This window comes from Scomber japonicus, chromosome 9 (assembly GCF_027409825.1).
Source record: "Scomber japonicus isolate fScoJap1 chromosome 9, fScoJap1.pri, whole genome shotgun sequence".
NCBI lineage: Eukaryota > Metazoa > Chordata > Actinopteri > Scombriformes > Scombridae > Scomber > Scomber japonicus.
Window position 1 is genome coordinate 21,566,560 of NC_070586.1, and position 22,696 is coordinate 21,589,255.

General features: G+C 39.5%; 1 protein-coding gene across 1 annotated transcript in view; it reads left to right on the forward strand.

Annotated features, from left to right (window-relative positions):
- Positions 1-22,696, forward strand: part of ank1a (ankyrin 1, erythrocytic a) — a 92,705-nt gene that overhangs the window by 60,987 nt on the left and 9,022 nt on the right. The window contains exons 4-37 of the mRNA XM_053325545.1: positions 314-412; positions 693-791; positions 957-1,142; positions 1,292-1,390; positions 1,485-1,583; positions 1,677-1,775; positions 1,929-2,126; positions 2,217-2,315; positions 2,527-2,625; positions 2,746-2,844; positions 3,135-3,332; positions 3,458-3,556; positions 3,661-3,759; positions 3,854-4,051; positions 4,174-4,272; positions 5,014-5,112; positions 5,769-5,867; positions 5,954-6,046; positions 6,216-6,288; positions 9,689-9,809; positions 9,998-10,076; positions 10,773-10,888; positions 10,979-11,203; positions 11,509-11,663; positions 11,774-11,985; positions 14,189-14,393; positions 14,675-14,771; positions 15,428-15,656; positions 15,851-15,979; positions 16,114-16,233; positions 16,325-16,409; positions 16,628-16,702; positions 18,248-18,379; positions 18,527-18,682. Coding sequence (XP_053181520.1) covers positions 314-412; positions 693-791; positions 957-1,142; positions 1,292-1,390; positions 1,485-1,583; positions 1,677-1,775; positions 1,929-2,126; positions 2,217-2,315; positions 2,527-2,625; positions 2,746-2,844; positions 3,135-3,332; positions 3,458-3,556; positions 3,661-3,759; positions 3,854-4,051; positions 4,174-4,272; positions 5,014-5,112; positions 5,769-5,867; positions 5,954-6,046; positions 6,216-6,288; positions 9,689-9,809; positions 9,998-10,076; positions 10,773-10,888; positions 10,979-11,203; positions 11,509-11,663; positions 11,774-11,985; positions 14,189-14,393; positions 14,675-14,771; positions 15,428-15,656; positions 15,851-15,979; positions 16,114-16,233; positions 16,325-16,409; positions 16,628-16,702; positions 18,248-18,379; positions 18,527-18,682 — 4,369 coding nt within the window. The remainder of the gene's footprint in view (positions 1-313; positions 413-692; positions 792-956; positions 1,143-1,291; positions 1,391-1,484; positions 1,584-1,676; positions 1,776-1,928; positions 2,127-2,216; positions 2,316-2,526; positions 2,626-2,745; positions 2,845-3,134; positions 3,333-3,457; positions 3,557-3,660; positions 3,760-3,853; positions 4,052-4,173; positions 4,273-5,013; positions 5,113-5,768; positions 5,868-5,953; positions 6,047-6,215; positions 6,289-9,688; positions 9,810-9,997; positions 10,077-10,772; positions 10,889-10,978; positions 11,204-11,508; positions 11,664-11,773; positions 11,986-14,188; positions 14,394-14,674; positions 14,772-15,427; positions 15,657-15,850; positions 15,980-16,113; positions 16,234-16,324; positions 16,410-16,627; positions 16,703-18,247; positions 18,380-18,526; positions 18,683-22,696) is intronic.

Genomic DNA, 22,696 nt, shown 5'->3' on the forward strand with positions numbered 1-22,696 from the left:
TTACATAGCCATGTTCTTCTATATCTGCCTGTATTATCACTACTATAGAAACAAATTTAATAATACCCAGCTCTGTTTTTACATGTGAAATTACTCAATGTTTGACCAGTGTCCATTTTTTCACATAATAAAAGTCACAATTTATCTACACATATGTAATGTCAGAATACAGTATGAGCAAACTGTCCACATATGAAATATGTCCAAAACTCACACATTAATTGAATATACTGTACATGTGAGATTTCACATATTATCTGAACTGCTCAGTGTGACTGTGTACTCTTATTCACATGTATCTGTTTTTAAGCAGAAAGGGAACACGGCCCTGCACATTGCAGCCCTGGCAGGGCAGGAGCAGGTGGTCACTGAGCTGGTTAACTACGGGGCCAATGTTAATGCTCAGTCCCAGGTGAGTCTGAGTGCTGCTCTAACAGCTGTGATCACAGCACTCACTGAGGCTACTCTTCAGTACTGCACTTACAGTGTAAACTTAGCTTTTTTAACAATTGCAATGACATCTGTTCACATGTGTCTTTGTTCCTATATTTCTGTGTTTTGATGTTTTTTTCTGTGTACATCCTTGTGTGTGTGCATTCGTGACTTTCTTCCTATCCCACTGTTGCTTGGGGTGGCTGTGGCTCCTCTGCTGCTGTGCGTGTGCGTGTCTGTCGTGCGTCTTCCTGAGACAGAAGGGTTTCACTCCACTCTACATGGCTGCACAAGAAAACCATCTAGAGGTTGTGAAGTTTCTTCTGGAGAACGGAGCCAATCAGAGCATTCCAACTGAGGTACCAAAGAATGAGAGAAATGAGTAATTCCCCCAAATTCCTCAATCCCATACTTACTCGCTGTCGTTCCATTGTGTTTCGTTCTCATGAGCTTCTCTCCTTACATCTCTATAATTTTCTCTCTGTGAGTCAGTCTGTCTTCTAACTCTCTTCTGTGTACTGCAGGACGGATTTACTCCTCTGGCTGTGGCTCTTCAGCAGGGACATGAAAATGTTGTAGCCCTGCTCATCAACTATGGCACCAAGGGAAAGGTCCGCCTCCCTGCGCTGCACATTGCAGCACGCAACGATGATACACGCACAGCCGCAGTGCTCCTGCAAAATGACCCCAATCCTGATGTACTCAGCAAGGTACGCACGTGTGTGGGTGTCTATGGCTGCTGGTGTTTGGTGGTTGTTATAACTGCACACATGCACATGTAGAGGTAGAAAACAGAAGTGGGATTTTTTGTGAAAGGTAATAAAAATTACAGTTAACTCTCCCTAATGTATTACTGCAGACTGGATTCACACCTCTCCACATTGCTGCACACTATGAAAACTTGAACGTAGCTCAACTGCTGCTCAATAGAGGAGCCAATGTCAACTTCACCCCAAAAGTAAGGAATGACAAATGATAATGGAAGATTAATGTGCTCCCCTTGGTTTCTTTTCTCTTCATGTGTGTCTAACTTTCTCTGTGTCTCTGCGCAGAATGGTATCACTCCTCTGCACATTGCATCCAGACGGGGAAATGTGATCATGGTCCGACTCCTGCTAGACAGAGGGGCACAGATTGATGCCAAGACCAAGGTGCAGCAAGCACCTATTTTACAATTTTTCTCTTTGATTCTTTCTAATGTCAATGTGTCATTTACTAAATCTGTAAGTATTTTATCTCTCCAGGATGAGTTGACTCCTCTGCACTGTGCAGCCAGAAATGGTCACGTCAGGATCATAGAGATCCTGCTAGACCATGGATCCCCCATCCAGGCAAAGACCAAGGTAAGTTCTTCACTTCTCTTTAAAATTAAATTAACAAGGTCTTTTTTATGAGTACAAATTGGTGAACTGTTATGCATTATTTTGTTTTATAGTCTGAAATTAATTAAAGAAATTAAAGTTTGTAGATTCATTCTTGTTCTTTCTTTCTTGCAGAATGGCCTGTCTCCAATCCACATGGCAGCACAGGGGGACCACATGGACTGTGTCAAGCAGCTTCTGCAGTACAACGCAGAGATTGATGATATCACACTGGACCACCTTACACCTCTGCATGTCGCGGCACACTGCGGCCACCATCGCATGGCCAAAGTGCTGCTGGACAAAGGGGCCAAACCCAATTCTCGGGCGCTGGTCGGTGACAAACACATTCACACATTCACACACAAAGTATCATGTCTGACAAATTTAGTTGTTAATTTAGTTGTTCCTTTGTGTTTTCAGAATGGATTTACTCCGTTGCATATTGCTTGTAAAAAGAACCACATGCGTGTGATGGACCTCCTGCTTAAACATTCGGCATCATTAGAGGCTGTGACTGAGGTGAGAAAACAAAATCAAAATCTATCACTCTATTCTAGCGTTAAACACTAAAAGCACAAGGAATATATTAACCTTACTTAATATGTACAGTACCAGTCAAAAGTTTGGACACACCTTCCCATTCTTTTGAATGAGAAACTGTGTCTATACTTTTGACTGGTACTGTATATCCATTTATAATTCTTCTAATTCTACCCTCCTTTTTGAACAGTCTGGCCTGACCCCCTTGCATGTGGCATCATTCATGGGTCATCTCAACATCGTGAAGATCCTGCTGCAGAAAGGAGCTTCCCCCAGTGCATCTAATGTGGTGAGTCCTGATCTGAGATCACAAGATCAGCACAGATAACCAACTCACCTCTGATGTAGTGGTGTTTTTTGTAGTAACAATTCATCTGACTGTGTGATTCATCTGTTTGTGTGTGAGCAGAAAGTGGAGACTCCTCTCCATATGGCTTCTCGGGCAGGACATTATGAGGTGGCAGAGTTTTTACTGCAGAACACAGCACCAGTGGATGCCAAGGCCAAGGTGAGATGTCACACATGAAAGCACTGCACAATCCACATAGTCATGTCCAAATGCATAAGATGTCCTACATGAGACATACAGTAAATGCACTGGAAGCCTCACTCTGTACTGTGATCATTTAAAAGTCTGTTTGGCAGCTGATTCCTGGCAGTTAAAGCAGACAGACCTTTGTATCAACTCACTAATTTGGTCTCTTGAGCTGAATGATTAAGTCACAAGAAGAGACCTTTTACTTCAGCTGTTTCACACATTACTTTAAATTTCATAATAATTCTCCCCACCCTTACCAGGATGACCAAACACCTCTGCATTGTGCCGCTCGGATGGGCCACAAGGAGATAGTGCAGCTGCTGCTGGAGCACAAAGCCAACCCAAACTCCACTACCACAGCAGGACACACTCCCCTACACATCGCTGCCCGTGAGGGTCATGTACAAACTGTGCGCATCCTCCTGGACATGGAGGCACAGCAGACCAAGATGACCAAGGTACAGCCTGCCTGCTCACCATTTCGCTCTATTCCTTATGTTTGAAGCAATGTTTTATCATCATGGTTTTGGACTGTCAGACTCAAACTAATACTGTGTTGCTTTGCCTGTTGGTGCATCTGTAGAAAGGCTTCACTCCGCTTCATGTGGCCTCCAAGTATGGCAAGGTGGATGTTGCAGAGCTGTTGTTGGAGAGAGGAGCCAATCCTAATGCTGCTGGAAAGGTAACAGAAACATACGGGACTTGGTTGGATGGAAGAAAGCATCAAAATATTTAACAAGCTATATGTGATATACAGTATTCTCATAAACCAATCTGTTTTTGCAGAATGGTCTGACTCCGTTGCATGTTGCTGTACATCACAACAACTTGGATGTTGTTAACCTGCTTGTCAGCAAGGGAGGGTCACCACATAGTGCAGCGAGGGTAAAAGAATAGACACGCACAATTCATGCTAAATGACTCATTACAATAACATCCAAAAACGTGTTTTTCTAACCACAACTCATCTGTTTTCCAGAATGGTTACACTGCCCTCCACATAGCATCTAAGCAGAATCAGGTAGAGGTGGCTAATAGCCTGCTGCAGTACGGAGCTTCAGCCAATGCTGAGTCACTACAGGGAGTCACACCTCTCCACCTGGCCTCTCAAGAAGGAAGGCCAGACATGGTCTCCCTACTCATCTCCAAACAGGCCAACGTCAACCTCGGCAACAAGGCAAGAACAAGCAGGACATTTATTTCCTTTATTTTAAACTAGAAATATTGCAGTATATAATATATAATATCTGTGCTTTGTGATGTGTATTTGATTTGTGTTTTGTCTCTTATTGTCCCCAGAGTGGATTGACCCCGCTCCACCTGGTGGCACAGGAAGGACATGTTGGCATAGCTGATATCTTGGTGAAGCAAGGAGCTTCAGTTTATGCTGCCACACGGGTAAGGCATTTTTTAAGTCACATGATTTAAAAAAAATAAAAATAAAAAAAACAACAGTTGGAGCTATTCAGGTCAAGAAGGTTTCTATCTGAACCATCATCAATGTTATCAAACTTAAGCAGTGTAACTACTTGTACTGCAGTAGATAGTGTCTTAGGTGCTGTAGCATAAATAGCCTGATGATCTCATCTCAGAGGGTTAAGTTACTATCAATACGTGACAATTCCTTGAGGGGTTCAAATCCCTCATACCTCTAGAGTACAGCGCAGCTCTACAGCTGTTTTTTTAAACTGAGTTGTATAAAATAATCGTTAATATTATTTAATTAATGTGAACAATAATAGATTGTGGGCAAAAAACAGCAGCCTTAATAAAATTGCACTTCTTTGAGGAACATTTTAGGCTTTACATGGTGGTTGTTTTGGTTGTAGGGCTCTTACACTGGAACTTAATATATTGCAAAGAGGTTATTGTTCCTGTTATTATTATTTGTGTTCCCATCCCATACCATACAAGGAACAAGAGCATCATTCATAACATACTGCCATTTGTTTTTTTTCTTTCACTATTCTTCATTAAAAATAATTTTACTGTGCAAATTTGAACCACTAGTTTAATAGTAATATTCATGAAACATTCACTCCCAATAGGTATTATAAATGTACATAATGTTGTCAAATTAAAAGGTCATCAAGTGATTCAGTGTTTCAGACTTTTTATTATTTTTCTCTCTCCTCTCAGATGGGCTACACCCCTCTCCATGTAGCATGTCACTATGGCAACATCAAGATGGTGAAGTTTCTCCTGCAGCAACAAGCCAATGTCAACAGCAAAACACGGGTGAGTGCCTCCCTCTGGTCATAGATGAAACTGCAACAGAATCAGCCTGGGCATGAGTCACGCAGTTATACTGTGACACAATTACATTACCTTACATAGATAGAAACGCAATTGTGGCTCTATCAGTGTTCCCCTACATACTTTTTAGATTGTAATATATTATTATTATATTTTGGTGATTTATAAGTTATGTACACATATGGAAGGGTGGGAGTAAACTTGGATAAAAACATGATGCTCACAGCAAGAGCAGTAGGGTCTACAACAATTATTTATTAACAATTATTCTTATTAATGAATAATCAGCTGATCCCTTTCGTGATTAAATGAGTGCTTGTTTTTCAAAACCCAAAGATGTTCAGTTTATTATCATAGCAGAGTATAAAAACAAGCAAATATTGTAATTTGATAAGCTGAAACCAGTGGATTTTTGGCATTTTTGCTTAAAAAATACTTATTAATTTGGCAGTTTACTAGATCTGTTATTTGCTTGCTGGGGTGCATCTCTGCCAGCAGTGGAATGTAAAGGAACACTGCTTATATGCATTTGAAAGAAAACAAAGTTTGTGTTGGATGAGCAAAAACAAAAAATTGTAATTTAGATGTATTTTATGTACATTATAAAGGAAACAAGAAAGTCTTTCTCTGTCTTCCAGCTTGGTTACACTCCTCTGCACCAGGCGGCCCAGCAAGGACACACAGACATCGTAACACTGTTGCTGAAGCATGGAGCTCAGCCCAATGAGACCACTACAGTGAGTGACAGTTTCATTTCCCTAAAACTTATTCATAAAGTTGGATTTTTAGCAGTCTGATCAACCTGCTCCTTTGTCTCTGTCAGAATGGCACTTCAGCACTGGCTATTGCTAAGAGGCTGGGCTACATCTCTGTGATTGATGTCCTAAAGCTCGTAACTGAGGAGACAGTTTCCATGGTGAGAAGTATAGAAATACTACAATGCCCCCAGGATACAGTGTTTGTGGACATTATAATAATATGGAAATAGTAAAAAAAAACCTCAAGTTTTCAAACCTTCTCTCCTGCACTTTTCTTCCTTTCTTTCTTTCTTTCTTTCTTTCTTTCTTTCTTTCTGTGCCCTGCAGACCACCACAGAGAAACATCGCATGAGTTTCCCAGAAACAGTGGATGAAATACTAGACGTGTCTGAGGATGAAGGTAGAGCATTCAAATGATTATTAATCACTAATCAAACTAAAGGAAACAAAGTGTAATGTCATATTTTCATGTTAACTACATATAACTTCATGTTTACGAGGCTGATTTTATGTTATTTGAACTGGTCACACAAATGTTCATTTTTCAATTCCTTTTTTGCCCTTTTTTAGGAATTGCACAGCTAACATTAGGTATGAATGTCTCTTTATCTCTTTGTGCGGCATTCATAGGTCGTTGTACTGAAGTGTGTGGCTCCATTTCAAGCTCACCCTCTCCATCTTTATCTCAATGCCTCTCTCTCCTCTCTGTAGTGGTGCTCACTGTGATGGTGGCTCTGGTTTCTCATTGGCATGCACCCATAGCACCCATGTCTGTAACCTTTATATATGTCTCTTCAATAACACCCCCATTCACTAATTCTCAAAGTATCCTTTTTCACGTTATGACAGCTGGTTGTCTCGTTTTTGTGCACTCCTCGCTTGCACAGTTTTTATGGCCAATACACAGATGACGGCAATAAATATTGAATCTATTGCTGCTAGTATGAAATCAATTTGATTATTAAAAATATTAAAATTTGCTGTTAGCTTTAGCTGTTCACAGTTTAGTTGTGTTAACATCTGGGGGTTTTTTTTGCTAGTATTTTTTAAATTATACATACATACATACATACATAATTGTAAGGTGGTTTACAAACATCTTAAACGAAGGAAGTGATTCATCTTTCCATAAAGTATACTTATTTAGTATATTTTTTAGCATACTATGATATAATTATTAGAAATGTGCATTTTTTATTATCTGTATGGACTCCAAGCATATCATGGAGTAAATAGAAGCATGGATTTAAATCTAATTCTAATTCTAAAACAGATTTAGTAAAAAGATGAACTGAAATAATGATTCACAATACCAAAATAAATGCCTACATGTTCCTTGTTCTGTTTTAAATCTAGGGTAAAATGGTGAATTGTTTTTAGAGATTTTATGCATTTTTATTGGAGTGAGATAGAATTTGTGAATACATTTAAATTTTTATTTTCTTTGTTACTTGTGAATGGAAAATGTATTCTATCACAAATATTTAGCCAGGTGTTTTCATCATGTCTTTTTCCCAAATCCTTAAAAGGTTTGAGAAAGATGAATGACCTCCTTTAGACAGCACCTCATAAAATTCACAGATTATTTTCTTTATCGTAGTTGATGTTATTAATAGGTCTTCCATTTCAGATGTAACAAAACTCAAAGTACCTTCCTTGATAAGTATACAAACTACACTCCGTACCTGTAAATATTTTAAAAAATCTGTACCATTGATACCATACTCCATTCTTAAATCCTCAAATGATTTTAGTTACCTGGTTCTAGAAAATAAATCTATGAATTGTTTTATCCTTGGTTTTGATGTAGAGGAGAGTAAATAGAAATATTGATGAGTGTTAACATCTGTTTGAAGTCATTGTTTTGTGTGTCTGTCCCATAACCCCCTGTCCTGTATCCCATGTCAATCTGTTTTGTGTTTCTGCTATGTTAACTGTGTTTGTAAGCCGGAAGGTTTTAGGGTCAGGAAATAGAAGGCAGTGGTGGCTTTATTTGTATACTGGCTATAAGTCATATTTTTATATTAATAATGAAACACGTGACTACTTGTATGTCAAAACAGACGCCTATAGTGATGAAGCCCTGAGGTCTACGTATCTTTTAGCACATTGTTTTCATTTTAAGGCCCACAACGTTACTGTGTTGGTTCACTCTCACTGTTCTCACACTGTTGTTTCATCCTCACCAGGGAGCACTTTTCTGAAAAAAATGGTTAGTGAACATAGTGGAGCATTTAGCATTTTTGGGTATGCAAATTTGATTGCACTTTCTCTAGGTGTATTAGTATTTCATGCGCACGTTATACCTATTTCGTGGCCACAAATTAGTATTTTGTGCGCACGTTATAGCTATATTGTGGCCACCATTTTTTTTGACCATATCACCAGAGGGGCTCTGTAGTGGACAGAAGCCTAAGTCTAAATAAATATAGTTCACTGTCTGTTTGATATTTAAAAGGGTACTGTTTGCAAACATGCTCACCAACTTGATAGTTTTGTGTTTTCACTGCCCTCAAGTGGCCAAAAAATATTAATATAGTTCTGGCAAGTTTAACTTTCAGTGGCTGAAGTTTGCAACACCACTGACAATGATGTCAGAGGACATTATGTCTTGATATTTTTAGGCCCCTGATAATTTAACTGACAGATTGTCACCGTTGTTCTAAATATAGAAAGTAGCTGAGTCACCATCTTAAAGACACATCTCATATCCGGAATGGTCAAATTATATTGGTCATGTTATGTGATGCACACACTCACATATGGTAACACATCGCCTACGCAAAGCGGCACACGTGTGCATGGTACGCAAGACAGAGAATATCCAGGATGTGAGCCGACTCATATGAACCCGTGGGAAGTGCACTCACATAGTGTAATGACACCTACCACATCACTTCAGCTCTGGACCGCATACAGACACCCACTCACACACTAACACACACTGTGCTGATATGGTCACATATTAATACATACGAAGAAGACTTTTGTTGCCACTGAATTCTCGAAAATTACTGCATTTTTTGGGGGGTAAGTAACTAAAACCCACCTCTGCTCACATCAAGATATACTGTACATTCAAAGGAGAGTGTGCTTAGACCTTTGTAATGATGTATGTTGTAGTTGGCTGTAGTAGTTGCTGTTCTGTCACTTCTGTGTCTGTATTCACTTTATTCACACTATTTAAGAGTAAATCTCCGTATATATATATATATATATATATATATATATATATATATATATATAAATATAACACTCCCTGTGGCAGCTGATGTCTAAATCCTTCAGTTCAGTAACTGTTTATTCACTACACAAAACATTTTTGGAATGAGCATTATGCTGATACTGCTCATTTCAAAAATGCTGTTGTCTCTAACTGGGCTTATTGTTTGTTCAAAACTCCAGACTACATTTATGAGGTGTCCTCTCTTATTTGTAATTTTTTGAGCTACTGAATGAAAACACTTGGAGTAAGCAGTCTAAAGACAACTGATGACAGATACCTGCTATATTGTTTATGTTCTCATACACCACGTTTTGCGTTTCTGGTGTTCTGTAGCAATGGCAGCCTTTAATTTTTTTCCCTCATTGACAGTAACAAGAGTCACTAATGCCTCATCTCACCAGTCTAACCCCTGAATTACAGAGCCATCTCCTAAATCCTGGGATATCATGTTGTCTAACCCTTCTAACCGCTAGTTAACCCTGTTTTTTTCTGTTTTTTCATTCTCTCTTTCCCTTTTGCTGTTTCACCAACCTGACCGGTCTGTTCGCTCTCTTTGGCATGTTGTTCTCTGAAGGAGAGGAGCTCTTGGGGACAGAAGGGGCCAGGTACATGAAGATGGATGACATGAAAGACCATGATGACGATTTCCTCTCCCCCAAGAAATCACTGGAGTACGAGAGAGGGCTGGGCACAGCGTAAGGGGGGCTGGGCTGGGAAATGGAAGAGAGCCAAGCTAGTAGCCACAAACTAATCAGTGGATAGAGGGAGGGGGGGGGGTGCACCCTAGACACTCACTAAACACCAGGGACGAGCACTTGGGAGGAGCTGAGATGTAGAGAAACTTTTTCAGTCTGATATGTGTTTTTCTCTTGTCATACAACAGAAATTACTCACCAGCCATTCCCAGGATCCCCCGTGTCTCTCCAGAGACTGTCATCCTGAAAGAACACGAGATGGATCAGGTACTGTACAAAGCAGCTCGAGTGAGATATTGCAAGATGGCAAAGTTTGCACAAAGAATTACATTGGCCCCTCTTTGACTTGTAAAGAAGTCTTTTTTTGTAGACAAAAAAATAAGATCAAGGTCAGCTTTCTAAAAATAAAGTTTCAGAGCTTTGAAGCTCATCTCCCAGTCTTCTAGAGTCATTTACAGACACCAGCTGGAGTTTAATTAGATTATCATTTTGAATTTATCACTCAATAACAACCAGATTGTGTGGGTAATGTCATGAAGATCATTGGACACGGTTGAAAACTCCAACAAAAGCAAGCATGTGGACTTTGAGTTAAATTAAGTCATTTGTTTGTTAATGTGATTTTGTCTTATTTTACGGACAATTTTAAGCTAAACACAAGTTTCAGTTAAAAGAAATATTTAAAAAATCATACTTTTCTGTTACTTTCTTTGAAATAAAATAATACAGTTATTTTAGTTTTATCTATCCTCCTCAAAGCTCTTCATCAGGTTAAAGATGCATTTTCTGCATATTCATTGTAAAGATTAATAGATGGGTATAACTTTTCATCAAGCCGTCTCCATTTATTGTCAGTACATATGTGATTGATACACATTTAGGTTCATACAAAACATTATTCAAAGCAATGTTCTCATGTAAATAGTGTAATGAACAGTTGTACTTGTTGTCTGTTGTCTATAGCAACACACTCCACTTCCACTGCCAAAAGAATATGATGAAGACTCACTGATTCCCAGCAGCCCAGCAACTGAGACGTCAGACAACGTCAGCCCAGTCGCCAGTCCCATACACACAGGGTCAGCTCAGCAATGATGCAGAGGAAAATATTTAATGTAATCTCTAATGTTTGAACAAGCAGATAACTGTTATACCATGTCCAATCACAGGTTCTTGGTCAGTTTTATGGTGGATGCTCGAGGCGGCTCAATGCGAGGCAGCAGGCATAACGGTCTGCGTGTCATCATACCTCCGCGGACCTGTGCCGCTCCCACCCGCATCACCTGCCGCCTGGTGAAGCCGCAGAAGCTGACTAGCCCCCCTCCATTGGTGGAGGGAGAGGGGCTGGCCAGCAGAATCATCTCCCTCGGTCCAGCCAGCATGCAGTTTCTGGGGTGAGGAGGCCACTGAAACTTCATCGCTTTGTTCCACTGAAAATAATGTCAAGATTTATATTCTACTTTGTCAATTCAAACAAATTAATTAAACTTTGTGTAAAAATGAATCATGTGTAAAAAGCTGTGTTTAATACTAAGCAAGTCATGACATTGTATCAAGGTTTTTTAGTATTTCTTCATTAGATAAGTTTCTTCAGGCTCATCATTTGTAGGGTATTCAGCATGCACAGATAAACTGATTTGTATTTTGAGTGAATCATTTGCATTTCATCACATGTATCTGCATGCTTGTTGTGTTACAGACCAGTGATCGTCGAGATCCCTCATTTTGCTGCTCTGGGTCGTGGTGACCGGGAGCTTGTGGTGCTGAGGAGCGAAAATGGCTCAGTCTGGAAAGAACACCGCAATCGCTATGGTGACGAGGTGCTGGAAACAATCCTCAATGGGATGGATGAGGGTAAGACTTTAAAATCATGATGATGGTGTTTATGTATGACCACACCCTGACACTCAAACACATCTCTCTGGATGGTATTACAGCTTAAAAATCTTTCCTTATCGCCTCAGAATTAGAGAGTCAAGAGGAACTTGGGAAGAAGCGAATCCGCCGCATCATCTCCACCGACTTCCCCCTTTATTTTGCTGTTGTGTCACGTGTTCAGCAAGAGAGCGACCTGATTGGTCCAGAGGGCGGTTCATTGACAAGTAAACTGGTACCGAAGGTCCAGGCCACATTTCCAGAGACGGCAGTCACCAAGCGGGTCCGTCTGGGGCTGCAGGTGAGATGGGACGATGAGGAGAAGGAAGGAGAAGAGAGACAGAATCGTTAATGCCTGATAAAAGCATGTTGGATGTACTTGATTGATTGATCATGGAATGACTTGATCATATCAGCACTTGTGCCAAGTTTTTCTGATTTAGTTTTCTGCTTTTTGTTGATTTGCTTTTCACATTTTTAGTGGACCTATTTTTGCTGTTTATTTCACACAGTGCATGCACTTGGCACCTTTATACAACTGTGGACTGCTCATTTAGTCAGTGCTGATATGGGAATGTTTTTTTCTTTTCCACTAATGTATTTATGTCAGTGGCAAAGCCCTGTACTTAGTATTTTCAACACATTGTTTTTAGTTACCTAAATACAATTGGTCAAACATTACTTTATAGGAAAGATTATTTTCTTTGGTAATGTTCTGCATTCTTGGTTTTGCCAGAAGAAAATACATTGCTTGAGTTTATACTTCAGTGGTTTGGTATCATGAATGTCTGAAAAACATGATAAAAAGCCTTCTTTTAGGAGACTGAAGTGTATCCCGCCACAAAAGGGGCTGAAAGTCAGGTGTACACCTCAACTGGAAAAACAGTTTGCAGAACCTTTCATCCCCTTTTTTGTGTGGGACTACACTCTTCAGGCCTTCAAACATACACACCAAAGACAATAGAAAAGAATTTTTATCTTTACTTAGCACTCTCCATTATACAGTAAGTACCTGTTTTTAAGAGGTAATATTCATAAGGATCCTATGAACTGGGCACTTATAAGCACAAATGTTCAACAATACCACTTATCTGCCTGTTAATCCAATTAAAGTGCCTTTCTTTTCATAAGCATCCACCTATGGTTTAGCCATCACTGTCTAAAATCCTGTTTCAAAAGAAAACATCAAATTAAGGAAGAAATGTTGTCATTTTATTGGAATGTTAGCTGTAATATTGAAATCAGAGAAACTGTGAATGGAATTTTAAATATGCAGATTAAAAAACCTAAAATCAACAATCCAGTCATCAGTAATTAGGTAAGATTGTATTTATTTTGACACTTTGATACTATACTTTCTTGTTTACAGTAATTTCAAACAATTATTAAGATTTCTAAACCAAACATCCATTAAATGACACCTTTAATTAAATATACAATATTATATAATCTTATTTAATGCTCCTTCATCATTCTTTGCAGTTGATATGTTTGTTATGTAAATATGCACCATTTTCTCTGATTTGCTGACTTGCGATTACAAGTTTCCGTTTGCATGTGATTCATTTTAACAGATTAAATACAACCATTTCTTAAAATCTGTTTGCTTATCTCTTACTCTTGACATGATCTTATTCCAATTCAAGATTCTGATTGCATTAATGCCTATTTTTAACAAACCTTTCAAACCCCTTAATGAAGATTATTCATGAATATGTCTGCATTTACATCATCAGATGGAGACTTGTAATTCCAATGTCAGATATGTTTCAGTAAACCAAAATGAAATGTATGAATGGACCTTCTATTGCCTGTTTTGATTCAACAGCTGTCCTTTAGACATAGGAATGAATGTATGATAAACTATATAGATTATGTCTGAACTAACATACTACACACGCCATAATCTGAAAATAGTAACTGAATGAAAGTAAAATAGGGTTATCATTTTCAGTATTCACTTTTTCAGCTTTATTTTTAATATTTCATTATTTTAGGGACATATCTATTTAACAAATGTTGCTGTAGTAATCATGTGATAAATGGCCTTGTGAAAAGCCACAGTGCCTTTTTTCTTTGATATCTATTTTGTATTAATAATTGTAAAAGATTCATGTTAACACACATTGTTATATTTTACAATAAAAATGATCTGTTAAGTACTACAATCAGTTGGTGTTGCTATTGTCTTTTTAAATATGCCATTTAAACCATGAGGTATTTTATTCACTGTTGACTTCTTTCTCTCTCTCTTTTTCTTCATCTTTAATTTAACCCTTTTCGGTTGTCCTCTTTTTTTTCCTTTTTTTAAACCTTTTTTTCCTTATCCATTTCCCATCATGCACCTCCCATTATTTCATACTACTTTCTATTCTGTTTTCCAAACATCTTTTTTTTTTTACCTCCATGGCTTGCCCATGAATTTCTATCTTTGTCCCTTTTTTTCTACCACATCATCAAACCTATACCCATGTTATGTATCCATCATTGACTTCCAACTTCAGGCACAGCCAGTTCCAGATGAGCTGGTTGCAAAGCTGTTGGGTAACCAGGCAAACTTTAGTCCAGTGGTGACTGTGGAGCCTCGGCGGCGCAAGTTTCACAGACCCATCGGCCTGCGTGTACCCCTGCCTCCATCCTGGAGGGATAGCCCCCGAGACTCTGGGGAGGGTGACACCACCAGTCTACGTCTGCTTTGCTCTGTCATAGGTACTGGATGCCGTGACTGGGAGTTAAGTGGGTGGGAGATTAAGTGTGTGTGTGTTTTGTTGATGGGGGCAGTTTCCTTCCATAGCAACAACAAATTTATGGAGCACAATTATTGATTTCCAGCGGTGAAGATTTCAGTATGATAGTCGGATAAAAAAGTTTGTTGTACCTATTTTGTATAATCACTATCACCATAAGACTTATTCTTAATGACCTTTGCTAAAGTCAGATTCACCGATTTGCTCTCTCTTCCCTTTCTCTCTACCGTCTCTGATTCCCAGGAGGTACAGCCCCAGCCCAGTGGGAGGACATTACTGGCACCACCAAGCTTATGTATTCCAATGAGTGTGCTAGTTTTACAACTAATGTGTCAGCACGGTAAGTTCAGTTAGCAAGATATACTGTACATTATATCAACCATCATGCCATAAAACTAATTCAGTCAGGAACACTCTTGTCATAGATTAAACCATTTATTGCAACAAATTGAAATACAGCTTTACTTGGTGCTGAAGGCTCCACTCTACAGTGCTCCCTGGATTAGCCAGCAGCATGATGAGCTAAAACAGGGATCACAATACAAGACCCCCTTAAAGACTGGGCCAAAAGCAAGACATGAATTACAGATTGACCCTTGAGCCATGATGGGACCCTGAACCACAAAGGTGGAGGTTGGGGTGGTGGAGGCAAGCTTTGCCATTTGCAGCAGCGTGACCTGCAGTGTTGGTGTAGCAAGATCAGTGTAGGTGGGAGTCATATTTAAATGGTCCACCTTGCTGTGAGAATGGCTGTGATTAGTGTGTAACTGATATGATGATTCAATCAGCGGCTGTCAGCTGATTACAGCTGGGGCATATGGCTTCCATGTCCTGCAAGAACTAACACGGTGCTTCATTTGTGATATAAGATTTTGCCATGTGAAATCATTCATTAGCAAGCCATGTCAAACCCCCTTTATAAAAGAGACAACGAATGGACAGATTTATGTGTATACTGTAGTAATACTGTGATTACATGTCATTGTTTCCTCTCAGATTCTGGCTTGCAGACTGTCCTCGGACAGCCGAGGCTGTTTCTTTTGCCAACCTGCTCTACAGAGAGCTATCAGCCGTACCCTACATGGCCAAGTTTGTGGTGTTTGCTAAGATGAATGAGCTACGTGAGGGCCGCCTGCGTTGCTACTGCATGACTGACGACAAGATGGATAAAACCCTTGAACAACATGAAAACTTCACAGAGGTGGCCCGTAGCAGAGACATAGAGGTCAGTTTAGAGACAAGGTCATAGCATGGTAAAATTGTAGGTTTTTATTGAGTTTATTCAGACCGACTTTAAAGGGTCTCAGCCCCATTACCTGCAGTTTGGATGAAGTGACACCTCATCCATTGTCTTGCTCGGGTTATGCTTCCAGCAATATGTTTTTTTTCTTTAGCTAATGCTTGTATCACCTCTTGCAGGTGATGGAGGGAATGCCTCTTCACCTGGAGTGTTCAGGGAATCTTGTGCCAGTGAGGAAGGCCACCCAGCAACCTCGTTGCTTCAGCTTCCAGGCTTTCAGAGATAACCGACTTCCTGTCTCTGTTAAGGTATTATCATGTGACTTCATCTTACAATTCTGTCTTCAGGATTTTACTATTTGCAGCTAACTATTACTCTCATAGCTCTATCTCCACCCTGCATGTTTGTGCCCTAATTGCTTTCCTATGTTTGTGCATCTAAGGTGAGAGACAGCAGTAAAGAGCCCACTGGATTTCTGTCTTTCCTGCGCAAGTCCACCAAGTATGAAGACAGCCAACATGTGCTGTGTAACCTCAACATTACCATGCCTCCATGTATCAAGGTAAAGCTCTTGAAGTGATCCTACATTAAAAAACAACAACCCATCTTTCTTTAGATCAAAGACTTAAGTGTTGTTTGCATGTGATTTGTAGATTATTGGAAGTGAAGACAGGAGGCGAACACTGACCCCACTGGCTTTAAGAGAAAGATACAGCGCCCTTAATGAACCTGCCATGGGTATGGACCTCCCACTCTCCTATTTGCAAATAATTATACCTGCATATGTTTTTGTACTGAAACAAGGTACATGATTATGTTTTTTGTCATTTTTAGTTCTGGCAAAAGATGCAAGTTTTTCTGATCTTACCGCACAGGGTTGCCTTGCAAGGATAATCTCAGATTTACATTTCATACATTTAGATGTTAAAGTGTCAGTTGTTATTTGGTGTCTGCAGCATCAATGAGTGCCATGGAGAGGACAGAGTTGAAGATGGCTGTGATTGCAGAGCAGTTGGGATTGAGCTGGGCTGGTAAGTGAATGAGAATATACTGAATCCATCTGTGTCTGTGCAGTGTGCATTTTATGTGTTGTAAACCATCCATGTTTACCTTATGTCTGACAAGCTTGCCTATCTCTGTGCTGATTAAACAGAGTTATAAAATGGCAACCAGCCAATGAAACTAATTATTTTCAGTTTCCCTGACAAGATTTTCAGTTTGCCTGGATAGAGCCACTGTGATGCACTGTTCCATTTGAAGAACAAAGACTGTGTACACTGTAACAGCATGACTCATAGGCAAAATTATATATATATTTTCTTCTTTTTTTTAAACACTTTATTTGTAATTTTCCAATGATCATATAAAACAATCATATTTTATGTTTTACAAATAACCATAAAAAAACAATCATAACAAAAAAACAAAGACAATCCAAACCCAAAATCAACCTGACAAACTTGTCACAGACAACAGACAAAAAAAAAAGGAAAAACACAAAAAAGTTATTAGAGGGTCCCAGAGGTTTGTAGAATCTGTTAATGGAACCGTTGAGCGTACATCTGATCTTTTCCAGTATAACACCCCTAACCACCCCTAATCCGGTGGTGGATTAGGGGTGGTTGGGGTGTTATGCTGGAAAAGATCAGATGTACGCTCATAACACCCCTAACCACCCCTAATCCGGTGGTGGATTAGGGGTGGTTAGGGGTGTTATGCTGGAAAAGATCAGGTGTACCCTCAACGGTTCCATTAGGGTTAGGTGATTAGGGGCACTAGTTAATATTAATATTATTAACTATACTATATTATTAATATAATATTAATATTATTAACTAGTGATGGTAGGGGTTTGCAAAGTAAGGCAGGGAATGAGTGTGGGCTGCCTTTTCAATCTGGAGCCATGCAGGGATCCTATCATTCCAATCTTTTAACCATAGAGAGATGGCATTAAAATTTGCAGCCCAATAATACGTGCGCAAATTTGGAAGTGATGTTGGAAGAAATCATTTGACTAAATGCCTTGAAAAAAGATTGTGGTATGAAAACAGGCAATGCCTGAAACAAATATAGAAGCTTTGGTACAATATTCATCTTTACAGAATTTGTTCTCCCGATGAGCGATAGTGGCAAAATAGACCATCTTTTAATATATTGTTTGCACTGTTCCAACAGGTGAGTGAGGTTACTTTTAAATAGACTGTAATAGGATTTGGTGACTTATACACCCAGATATGTAAAGGACTCAGCGGACAACTTAAATAGCAGATTGGGATATTCTCTAGCATTACTACTAATGGAGAAGTATTTAGTTTAGATATGTTTCCAAATTCCTGCAAGATTCTAAGGATTTCAGGGGTAGATGTGATAGGGTTATAGTAACAAATCGTCTGCATAAAGCGTGACAGTGTGAGTTAGGCCACCACGTGAAATACCTTGTATACTATTATTGCATCTAAGAGCTATGGTAAGTGGCTCTATAGCTAAAACGAAAAGCAAAGGACTCACTGGATCCCCTTGTTTCTGATTTTTTTTTCGTCGCTTACATGATCTTTTCTGTCCTCTTTCTTTCACAGAGTTGGCACGTGAGCTTCAGCTCAGTGTGGATGACATCAATAAGATTCGTGTAGAGAATCCAAACTCCCTGCTGGAGCAGAGCTCTGCACTCCTCAACCTGTGGGCCACCCGTGAGGGCAAAAGGGCCAAGAGTAAGTATAAGACATCAGCGATTTCTGTGAATCACCCGGTCATAGTCAGATCATTGTTGTAATGGCATTGCTGTTTACCCTGGGCACCCCTCCCTGCCACTTTTTCCTTGTCCTCTTGTTTCTCTCCTTCATGCATCTTTTCTGCAGTGGAGAGCTTGTACACGGCTCTGAAGAGTATTGACCGCATGGACATAGTCAACATGTTGGAGGGCCAACCACCTCAGCCTGCGAGACAAGGCTCCCGTGATCTAAGCAGACGCCGACACAATGACAGAGAGCACATCTCCCCTGGTATGACCAATGGTACGTTCCCCTCCCCAAATCCCACAGTGCAGCCTGTTTCCCCATATCCCTTTTTGCCTTGACCCCAATTCACCTTTTCAATAAACATACCGCCTCCCTCCCTAAAGTCCCCTGAAGGCAAAATGACGTTTCTAACTTTCTGAAGTCTCTCCATTGTCCCTGTGTCTTCCTTATTCCTTATTCTCCATGATGCTGTTGCGTATGAAAGCTGCTACAAACATCAACCTTTTGCAGGATTTTATCCCAGCAACATGCAGCGGGACTCAGGACACTCCTACTGCACTGAAGCCTCTGTGGTGCCTGTGGTTATGCATTACTTTATGTATTTATTCAATGTGATGGGAAGTTCTGGAGTGAAGCATACAAAAAGTATGATTAGGTGCTGAATCTCCAGAGTTTTCAAACACCCCCCTTATTGATCAGCCTTTATGCAAAGCACTCAAGAGCCTCATAGAGATAAGCAAAGCTTAGCTTAATTTAAAGTAATTTAAAATAATTTATAGTCATAAGTGTTATTGTTGTTGTGGTGAGTTTGTGTGCTCATGAGAGTCAGATCGGTCAGTATTGTATGATATTATGTAATATTCAGTATAATACATAAGATTATTTTAAATTCATAGATTTTAGAGTGCCATTACGTCTATAAAACAACACACTGTCATATATGATCAGAACATAGATCATAGTATAGTCTAGTATAAGTGGCTTTCTTACTAATTGTCAGTCCTCAGTCTTTTACTCCTTTTCCTCATGGTTTTCTTCACACATGCATACCCTACATCTTATTGACTCCATTTTCACCTCTGGACTGCTGTGAGCTTCCTCCTCTTACTGGACTGACTTCTCTGTATCCAGTGCAGACGACGAGTCAGTCCAACAGTTGACAGGTCCTATTCTGTGAAAACTGGAGCAATACCCAGAGATGTAACGATGCATAGAAATACCATCATGAGGGTCAAAGAGTGAAAAGGGAGACGTTCAGATCACAGCTGCAGTGAATCTGATTACCGTGTATCTCTCCTGTCTGTCTATTTTTTCTGGCTACCTGCCTCCCAAAGGCCTTTCCTGCTTTGACATTCTGCGTAAAAATATGGTTACACTTTGATTGGGACAATATCTGGATATTGTGTCTTCTGCTTAGCTAACAGAGTGGGTTTCATGAGGTTTCTGACCTATACTGTACAGTTATGTGCAGTACTTAAAAGGTATGCTGACAGTATGGAGGACCAAACCTGACTTATTGAATAAAATGAAATGATATTAAATGAGAAATAATTAAATAAATAAAAAATACACAAATAAATAAGTAACAAGCATAAAGATATTTTTAAAGAATTGAATGTATAAAAAGAAAGAAACACATTGGCAACTGTCAGGCTACACACTTGAGAATACAATTTCAGAGAGTAACAAATGTGTTAAAGGGGAAAAATTGTGCACATTTACAGATCCATGTCTATATTCTGGGGCTCTATTCTAACTTTTCATCACTTACATTAAAAAAAAGCATATTTAAAATGATTGACCTTATACTGGCTTTAAATGCAACCCCTCAGTTCAGACTGTATGAAATAGGCCATTTCAGCTCCCAACGAGTCCACTCTGTTCTGATGGGATCTTCTGAAATGTTACAGGTTACAGAGGCTACATCAACAAACAACAGCAGTTTTTTTTCCCCAGCATAGACATCGTTATTCACGGGGGGGTGGGGGGGGGGGGGTGACATGCAGCAAAGGACCTCCGGCCGGGATTCGATCCGGGGTCGGCCGCGTATGTGGCATGCACTCTAACCACTTGATAACCTGCGCGCCGCATTTTAATTATTTTTCTTGTATTTACTCAAAATGGAAAACTTGTCAGATATATCCATTACATGGTCGAGCCCAAATCTGATCCAACATATAACATGAACAACCTTAGCAACAAAAGCTAGGGAATGAACTGCCGCTTATCAGTGTGAGCGACATCATCACAAGGAGAAAGATGAGGTATCATTGCAACCAAAACATCCAGGGCAGGTTGAAGCCCTGGTTTTTGACTTGCAGGGAGCATTTTACATAACTTCAGCATAAAAATAATAAAATCACAAAAAATACATTACATGTGCCCTTTAATAGAAAATAAAAATAATAATAAAGCAACATTTTTACACAAATATGTTTTTTATTCAATTTCCTTGTGCATTTGATTTGTTTATTAATTATTTATTAATTATTAACAATTACTTATTTATCTGCTTATTTATTTTTCCTCTGTTAGTTTGATAGATTTTATTTATTCTTTCATTCACTTAGTTCATATATTTTCATGTTTGGTCCTCTGTACAACAGACACCTAATTCTTATCATTAGCAAAATATTTTCTTTTTACTGAAGAAGCTTTGCAGAAAAAGCAGAAAGTATATTCAATAGAGTAGATAAATCAGTTCTACTGTGGCTTTCTATCTGTTTCAATCTACAAGTCTTTTCCCCAGCTTTGTAAAAGTAATGTCTTGAGGACTATTTTCCTTCACAGTTCTTGTATACCCCACGGAAAACACATTGCTCAGGTTTATTCAAGATCCTTGCTTCTTAGTTACATTTACAGTAAATTCTCTCTGCCTGTGGCTGCATGAGGAGTAGTTTGAATCTCTGTAGGGCTAATGTTGGTGCACTGAATGTCCATTGTAGTTTATATTCCCTGTGAATCTGTCCCTCTCTCTTTGTTTCTCTGGACATGTCATCTGCAGCCTAGCCGCCCTACTCTTCCTCCTTCTCACTCCTCTCCGAACTCTGACCTCATGCCGACCTCATGTTGACCTCTGACCCATATCTTTATCTTTTTTTTTTTTTTTTGCAGCTCGTCGTGCATTTACTTTATTTTTGTACTCTTGAAAACCCCACTTTTTTAAGTGTCCGCTCTGTGACCGATTCCCCTCACACAGACTGTGTACTCAGCACCCACTGGGAGGGGGGAGGTGACCCTCGCTCTCTCTCACTGTTTCTGTCTGTGTTCATCACCCTATTTTATATTCTTCTTTTTCTCTTGCTGTCCTTATTTTCTCTATTTCCCACTCTGTCTTTTCCCTCTTTTTTTCCCACGGATACTTTCCCTGCCCTGCCTGACCGCATGTGCATGAGGCTGACTTTCATGCCCATTTCCCCCTGTGTTTGCATGGAAACACTGGGATGAGGGGTAGGGGTAACACTGGCTTGTTGGAGAGTATAAGTCTCAGAAACTGCATGCACTGCTGCTTGGCCAATAGATGTGTCTTTGCACAGCATGCATGCTGAGAATGATCCTACAGTCTGTCTCTGTTCCTCCTCAGTGATCTGTCCTATGGGGGGGTGAAAAAGGCCACAAACCTTTTTTGTGAACTGTGACGTGTCTGCTCTGTTCATGTATGAATGTGGTGGTTGTTTTGTATGCCACTGATTCTCTATAAACTATGTTCATTTGATGGGTTATTGTGTGTGAACAACATTTTAAACATCTATGTGTGTGTGTGTTGTACAAGGGTGAAATTGACTTCCTCTAAATGTGAACTCATCAGTCTGTTCAAGTGTATCAATGTGAGTGTCTTATTGTTGTACACTTTATACTGTTTATAAGTGTTTTGTGTTCCATTTGTGTCACTGTTTCTGTGTACAAGGCAAATAGGCATATTTCCTTTTACATGTGTCCTTATGTGAGCATCACTGCTTTATTTTTCTGTATTTATGTCTTTCAGTCAAGAGGTCAGGCAATCACACTTGCCCATTCGCTTTTTTCCTCATCTTTCAACACTGAGGGGACTGACAAAATAATTTAGTAATCATAGCAGAAAAATTTCTAATGTTGTATTATGCACTATGTCACGAAAAACAAACACATAATGCAACAATCGTGGCTTCAGGTCTTGACATACAGTACATTATATAAACACAATATTTCCAATACTTATACAGTCATCTGATCCTGGACCCCATTTCCTTGCGAGAGTTGCATGTACTAAAATCATAAACCATGTCCAAAGTAGACTACATCCATCAAGTA